Source organism: Ictalurus furcatus, chromosome 10 (genome assembly GCF_023375685.1).
Source record: "Ictalurus furcatus strain D&B chromosome 10, Billie_1.0, whole genome shotgun sequence".
Classification (NCBI taxonomy): Eukaryota; Metazoa; Chordata; class Actinopteri; order Siluriformes; family Ictaluridae; genus Ictalurus; species Ictalurus furcatus.
Window position 1 is genome coordinate 14,105,298 of NC_071264.1, and position 8,168 is coordinate 14,113,465.

The 8,168-nt window shown below is 38.7% G+C and overlaps 1 protein-coding gene across 2 annotated transcripts; it reads left to right on the top strand.

Moving 5' to 3' along the window:
- Nucleotides 1-547: 547 nt before the first annotated feature.
- cirbpb (cold inducible RNA binding protein b) lies at nt 548-6,712 on the top strand. 2 transcript variants are annotated; one of them, XM_053634777.1, is made up of 8 exons: nt 548-650; nt 2,494-2,593; nt 2,680-2,786; nt 2,987-3,098; nt 3,202-3,418; nt 4,069-4,130; nt 6,269-6,361; nt 6,522-6,712. In XM_053634777.1, exons 2-7 carry the CDS (start codon nt 2,494-2,496, stop codon nt 6,271-6,273), a joined length of 603 nt encoding a protein of 200 aa, XP_053490752.1. In that variant the 5' UTR covers nt 548-650; the 3' UTR covers nt 6,274-6,361; nt 6,522-6,712. The 2 variants fall into 2 exon arrangements, with proteins under 2 accessions (XP_053490752.1, XP_053490751.1); XM_053634776.1 differs by lacking the exons at nt 6,269-6,361; nt 6,522-6,712 and adding an exon at nt 4,496-5,395.
- The last annotated feature ends 1,456 nt before the right edge of the window (nt 6,713-8,168 follow it).

Consider the following 8,168-nt stretch of genomic DNA (forward strand, 5'->3'; position numbering starts at 1 on the left):
AAAGGCAACTCTTGCACCAATTACTGCACCAGTGTGTACTTAATTGTGTGCTTGTTTATCAAATGCAAATTATTATAATAATACATATAGTTAAATATGTGCATAATTGTTATAGAAATCATTGTGACTATGCAGCAGTAGTACAACCTTGGATTACTGTGGGTGAATCTTATGCCCACCTATCGCACGTGATGTGGAAAACATATTTTAACCACTATATACTGCACGTATATGGGGAATTACATAGGGAATAATGACCCATATCTGATTCGCCCATGTTGCTGTAAAGCTATTAAACATTCAGGCAGATACATTGACGTTTATACACGTATTCACGCACTCGCAGATCAAAATAGGACAAACGGAAATAAAAGCAAAATAAAATAAAAAGATCTGCTACTCCGTAGACATATGAAATGAGCATTATTCTTCTCCTCTTCGTCCATTACATGTATAATGCGTGGCTATGCTGTAGATGGCGGTATAACGAAGGCGTGGCAACGACTGACTCCTCCTTTATGCATATTCATGAGATACATTAATAATCATGAGGCCCGGTTGTTCATATAGCGACGCCATTTTAAATCCGGTCTCATCTCTTGCGCACTTGGTAGCAGTTTGTGTGCGTTGCTTCAGGGAATTGCTGAAAGGTAATTGGTGCTTTGTGATGTATTTTTTTTTTTTTTTATGTGTTTGTTTTCCTCACTTTGTATGTGTGTGCTGGTATAAAGAGCGTAGGATGGGCTCACGTTAAGCTTTTGAGGTTTCAGTGTCTTTATTTACTTAAAACAATCCATGATTTTATTTAAGGAAAATTAGCGTAATTATCCCATAATCTCTTGTTAAATTAGCAAATAAGCTAATGTGGGGAAATACTGTTCATAACGCTTACCATGTTTCATTCAAAATGGCTATTTAGTTAATGTGACGCAGATACGTGTCTACTTCCAGTAAGGAAATGTACCGTTTTTCCGAAATGCAAACTATCGATATTTAGCTTACTTGATGTAGAAACTGCGAATTTAAAACAGTCTAAATTGTTTTGCTATGCAGCAACCACATAGAATTTGCCAGCCTCGTCTGGAAACGATGAAACGGTAGCAAGGCCGCTAGCAGCTCGGTAATATTAGCAGTTTATGCTAGCTAGCTTTGTAGCCTCGCTTTTGTTCTACAAGGAATAAATGAGCCGCGTGATTAGCAAACGGCTAACGAGGCCTAGTTGTCTTTACAGACATTATTATTATTATTAATAACAGTAATATTAATTTTGTAACTGCTTGTATAAACAATGTTATTTCTTGACCTTCTCTCGTTTGTACTAACACTATTTGGTATCGCATACGTGTTAAAAAAAAATCCCGCCCTATTCTGTTTCCGTCAAAAAAATGAAAGCACGCGGCCATTTTCTACAGCGCTAACGCTCTAACAAACTGCATGGCTATTTAAGAAAGTAAAGGGAAATGTCCTTCGTAAACTAGCGTTAGCGTTATTCTTATGACTTTTTACGGTTTCTACACTCCATGTGGTGCGCCTTTCGTCCGATATGTAGTCTTTTGAATGCGATGCAGCCAGAAACACCTTTTCCCCCATAGGGTTAGTAACGCGTGCATGAAGCTCTCTCTCTCTCCGTATGGCGCCATTTTCTCATTTGTACAGACACTGAATCGTCGTGTTCGTTTACACATCTAAAAAAAGAATAGAAAATCGGCTGTTTATTTATTATAGGAGGAGGTATTTGGTCATTGCATCCCAAACTAACTTGGTAGGTGTATAAAGAACACGGACGAAATGAAGTGGTATTGAGGAGTTAGGAAATGGAAATAGACAACCTGTTTATGAATGAATAAATAAATAGCGTGTAAATGTAGCTAAGGAGTAAGATGGTGTTTTAGTGGTATGGGGGAAACAAATTAAGATTGAGAATAAAGTTGTAATATTTTGAGTCAAAATTATACCATGGTAGAGTGGTATTTATATTGGACATAGGCAGATTCGAGATTCTCCTTTTTCTCAATAATAAAGGGCCGTGTATTTTATATACACATGTATGTATATAATTTCGGTTGTGTTCTCTGCCCATTCCAGAGCAAGAAAATACAAGTTTTTATCACTTTTTTTTTTTTCTTGAGAAATTTGAAATAAGTCTCGAATGTCCAATCCAACTTCACCTTAAACTGATTTAACTTGACTAATGCAGACTTGCTTGTACACTACATCACTTCAAACACATTCATGGCAAAATCAGGACTTTATTCTCAATATTAAGACTCGATTCTCATAATCTTTATTTCTTTGGCCCTAAAATGCCATTGTAGAGGAGAGTCACCAAACCTACCAACAGTGTCACCAAGTTTTCATTGTAACCAACATTGGCTTAGAGAAGGCATCATATCTGATGCCATTAAACTGTATGTATTATGGGAATGCTTTGTGATGGTCCTGAAACCTGCTATTGATTTTTGATTATTTTGCCCCACCCCCCGGTGATTTCAGATGTCTGACGAGGGGAAACTTTTTATTGGTGGACTCAGCTATGAGACCACGGAGCATTCCCTCGAAGAGGCTTTTTCCAAATACGGCACCATCGCCAAAGGTAACTTTGTGTCCTTTTTGTATAGAAATGTGATTTTCACCTAACTGTATGTCTGCAATTAATGTTTTATATTGCATCCCCTTTAGTCGATGTCATCAGAGATCGTGAGACTGACAGATCCAGAGGTTTTGGGTTTGTTACATTTGAAAATCCAGATGATGCAAAGGATGCGATGGCTGCCATGAATGGAAAGGTAAAAAAAAAAATTCTCATGTACTTTTTTTTTTTTTTTTTTTGCAACCTATTTTGTATACATGAATAACTTGGCAGAAAATAGTCCATTACCCATTATGGGATGTTTTTATTGATGGAGCCCTTCTGTAAGTTGCTTACAGTAAAGGCATCTGCTGATTGCTGTAAATGTTAACTTTTTTTCCCCCACCCCCCACCCAGACTGTTGATGGCAGAACGATTCGTGTTGATGAAGCTGGTAAATCTGGCGGTCGATCTGGTGGGTTCAGAGGTTCTGGTGGCAGGGGATTTTTCAGAGGCAGCCGAGGAAGAGGTGGGTATTGTTAGCAGGCCATGTATTTTTAAGTGCTTTTATTTATATAATTTTTTTTTTTTTTTTTTTTTTAATGTCCTTTTAATCACTGTCTTAACCCCAGGAGGTGGTGGGTATGGCGGTGGTGAACGTAGTTATGGCGGTGAGAGGAGCTACGGCCGTGGCAGTGGTGGTTATGGTGGTGGTGACCGTAGTTATGGAGGCAGAGATCGGAGTTATGGCAGTGGTGAAAGGAGCTATGGCGGCGGTAGTGGCTACTCCAACAGGAGTGGAGGCTACTCGGGTGGTGGTGGAGGCGGTGGAGGATACAGAGACAACAGGTTAGTCCTTTGCTTAACTTCATATTGTGTATTATGAGAGCAAAATTGAGAATGGTAGCCACATTTGTCAAGAAGTGACTGTTGTAAGTGTTGCAGACACAATATTGGCATAAAGGGCTCTTGTCCAATCATTGCAGCATGTAATGTTGGTGAGACCACAAAATGCAGAGGTGACCCCCATCCCCAGTCCTAAAGACTTTCTTGGTTCTGAAATGATTTCAAAATGCTGACACTGGAGACTCCTTCCAACAATGATGTATTAATACTTTCTTGCAAACTATTGTCTTATCCACTTTGTTTACTCAGTTCATGTTGGGCTGCTTATATAAAAATAAAACCAGTACCTTCTGACTGACCACATTAAAGAGTTCAAGAATGCACTGGTATAGTTAACTTTGTGGTGCTACATGTTTAGACTGTTTATTTTTAGTTGAAAAGCAGCTGGTCAGTGTTCCTATTATCACTGGCTATGCCCATGAGAAGTTGGTGCCAATTTATTTGACAACTGAATTATATAGGGTTATATAGGCCAATCCATGATTACCTAGCTTATATTTAATGCTTGTACTTGTCTGGCCATCCCATAGTGTCAACTTGCCTTGTTTGTTTTACTGGTTGGTGTTGCTAATGTAATTGCACTCTTGTTACAGGAACCAGGGTGGTTATGAGCGTTCTTCTTTTGGCTCCTATAGAGACGGCTATGACAGCTATGGTATGTATAAAACCTCTGAATTGCTCGACACAAATTTCTAACTGACTTGTAAAACTGAAGAGTCTGTTCTGTCCTGGTCAATATACCGATCCACTGACTAGCAGTCATTTTGAGACTTTGGATTCATGTTAAATCATAGCACAAATGCTTGTTTAATACAGCATTCCAGAAGAACCCCCCCCCCACCCCCCAGATCATTTTCAAAATCTACAAACAGTGGACTAAGTGTGCAGATGGCCAGTAGTTTATCCTGAAGATGCTTGAAATTGAGAATGACTGACTCGTTGCTTAGTGGTATCAGTTCTTTATTTGGGAAGGATGTCAATGCACCAGTGCCTTTACTCTTGCCTGCTTCTTGTCCTCAGCTACACACGAGTAAAAAAAAGTCCTGATTCCAAGATCATCCCTTCGCTGGCTGTGTTAGATGTGCTCTTCGAAGACTCTTGATTTTTCACTTTGTTTAATTTCAGTTTTACTAGTTGTAACACTCTCCTACATAAAATACAAGATGCTATCAGTTTTTTAAAACAATTATTTTCGTGTTCAAGCTGTCCTGAGATGGTGTCATTCTTTTGGGCAATTTCTGTAAACATTTGAGCCCGTTTTTAGATTGCCTGTATCTTCAGTTACCACTTGTTTGCTCTTGTTTCTCTAATGAAATCTGTTTTTTGAACCATGCGTGAATTCTCTAATCAGTTCAGCACAGCCTGATAGCTTCTAAAACCGATTTGAAGTGAAACTTTGGACCAACATATACAGTTACGAATGGATTGCTGTGAAAAAGACGGTTGCTATGGAAGAAGCAGAGTCTTACTTGGAATTACCTGCTTCTAAAAATTGAACTACATCAGTCTCTCAAAAGAAGCTTGCCACGCTGTGATGTGCTTTTAGTGGCTTGAAGTCCTTGTGTAATGCATTCCTTTAGTAAAGCAGGGTAGGCATGCTAATTTTGAGCTCACAGCTCTAGCAAGCCACCTTGGTGTTGCTAAAGATTTGTAAAGTATTCAGTTCCCAAAGAGTGAACTACTCTGACCGGTGCTGCCTCAGATTAGGAGTTGATTGAGCTCAAGGTGGCCCAAAGTACTTTGCTCTTTGTGACTTTTGAATAAATAAAAAAAAAGTACTGCTTGGAGATCAGTTTTTTTATATCCATGTCAAGATTTTGTTCCTTTGGGGAGAGAAATGTGCTGTTTTGTGTATCAACACCTATATTTTCTTTTGTTAAATTGGCTTCATGAAGCCCATTAAACGAATTTCTGAACATGCTTTGAATTCTTTGACCCTTAAAGATTTTATTAACCACACACTGACTGTTATGGGGAACTGGCAAAGGCTAAAGTGTTTAGGTGAATGGGTTTAAGTTAAATCTGGGAAATCATTTAGTGCATTAGTGGGGTTTTTTTGGTGCTCAGCAAGCTGAAAATTTTAAGAATGATCTGGGTTTCCAGAAGAGTATTTGGGATGGGTAGTTCTGCTACAGTCAGTACTGTGTAATGCTTCATTGCATCCAAGCGTTCTCTGCTAGCAATTTTGGAAAATCGACAATGTCCTTGGAGAATGAAGTGTTGTGCCTACCAACTCGAGTCCTCTGAGATGAAAGCTGCTCTCTTGACTAGGGCAATTGTGGAAATAGTCCTGTAATGTGAGGTAACCACTTTTGATCTCCTGTACGCATCCTTCCAACAGTTTTATTGTCCATCACATTTTCTACAAAATTATGCCCAGTGTTCTTTCCTCTAAAGTCAAGCTCTTAGGAGCTGTGTAACTCATCAATATTGTGCCTCTTTACCAAAGATGTGTGCTTTATGTTAAACTGAAGTGAATGCAGTTTTGTCCTATTTGGAATCTTCAACTTGCTGCTTTTTATGGTTTAAAAGTACCAAATTTGTAATCGTGCAGTCCCCAATAGCACTACCAAAAATGACCTCCATATTGCCTTTTTAAGGCACTGAAGCTTGCCTTGGAAAAGCAGCCCTAATGTCCTTGTGCTTATTCCCTAAGAATCACATTTTCAATGGTTCCTTTCTTGGCCCATTGCTCTCTTTATCTAAAATGTTCTGCCACAGTTGTTAATGCATGTTTAAATAATTTGCTAATGGTGTGTTTTTATGTATATTCACACATCTCTTATGTTTCAGGTTGAAGCACATGGGATGTGCAGGTCAAGCTGAGCCAGTGTTTACCAGATTAGTGTCTGGGCCAAGTTTGGATGATCTGTTAACTTTTGACAGGCAAGTACTGCCTCAGTCACATGGGGCTCCATCACTGGATCAAAATGCAATTTCTGTTGTAAAACAAATAGTTCATACTGAACATTTAAATGGACAGTCTAGTGATGAAATTGTAGCTATAGTACTTGAGTCATAAATAATCTTTGTAATATTGTTTCAGTGTCTGGATGGGGATAAATTCCCTGCAGTCCTGGTCAGCACACCGTAAGAAGTGCATGAAGCAAACATACAAGCTTCAGCCACGATCTCAGAATCTGGAAGATGTCTGTGCTTTTCCAGTAGATCAGGTTGTTAAGGTGCCAATGAAAACTGAACAGAAAAGATCCAATAAAATTACTCTATTTTTCTTTTTGCCTTGTTTTCTGTTCTGCTGTGTAAGCTAGTGATCATGGATATGACATGGTAACACTACACAAGTCATTGACATGGAAATGCCCCACTAGTGTTGGTTTAGGTCCATGAACTCCAATGAGTACAATATGGAAAATTCTACTAGCATGAGGATCTTCCTTATGCCTAATGTGGGTGAAAATTAGTATGTTGGCAGTCATTTGTTTTTTTTAAAGAGTTTTATTTGGGGATATTGATGGCACAAAGTAGTCAAGAAGAAGGTGGTAGCAAACATGAACTTGCTGCATTATTTTAATTTGATTTATATACGATCATGATTTCCTGCAACTTGTAGAAATGAGCAACATTAGGTTTGTTTACTGAGAGATTTTATGGAAAATTGATCCTCTAGAAATTGGGGGCGGGTAGAGCCAAGGGTAGCTGCTGTTGTGCAGCCAATGGTTCTATTTTGTACATTATGCCTTGCATTGTCTGATCATCTGTGCACCTCTAGAAAGTCTTGTGCAGTGTCTCACTCCTGGTGCTTGGAATGCTGTAGTGATTTCTCACCAGCCTTTTTTTCCCCTCTCTCTCCTGAAGTAGACAGAAAATAAATGCCGTTTGTGTTGCCAAGAGACCAGTTTTCTGTCCTGAAGACTTTCCTATGGAGGCAAAGTTACTGTTACAAAGTGCTGACACTGGAGACCTCTTTTACAAATCTTAAAAATCATCTTACTGAAAGCCTAACCATATCAACAACGGTTGTTCCTTGTTAAATACATTTAAAAATCTGTTTATTAAGCTTGGATTATGTGGAGTACATCCCATACAATTCCCTGTAAATAATATTTGTTATACATCAAACAAGCTGTGGAATCAGAAAATGGACCATCCTACCTCCCGTGGTTTCTCTCAATTAGTAGATGTAATAAACATTTAGTCTGCATACTCAAATATATACTCGTTTATAAAAAGTGATCCTGTAGAGCTGGGGCAAGCTCAGAATAGCTGTCATTATACATAAAAAAAAAACAGTGGAATTGTTGTCTGCATAATGTTAAGCCCTGCATTGACTGTTGATCTGTGCAACTCTAAAAGGTCTGGCACAGTGTTTGTCAGTCCTGGTTCGGGAGTATTGTAATTTTTTTTTTTTCTATTTCACCCAATCAAATCTAGTTAAGGCTTATTATTCAGCTAATTAATTGAATCAGGAAAACCACCAGAATGTGCAGGGTGGAGGTCTCCTTGAGTGGGATTAAATAAAGACTGATGTATTTTTGATGTGCATATCTGATCATGGTGTGTGATTGAGTGCATGCATTTACACAGCCTTATTCTATACTTGTTGGTGCAGGATTGAGGCAGCTGCCACAAGGGGGCAGTGGTGTCTTTTGTATAGTGACCATACTACATGCAATAAACACTGGGTTTCTAAATTCAAGTAGAGCTTCCATAAGACACACATGGTGGAAATGGG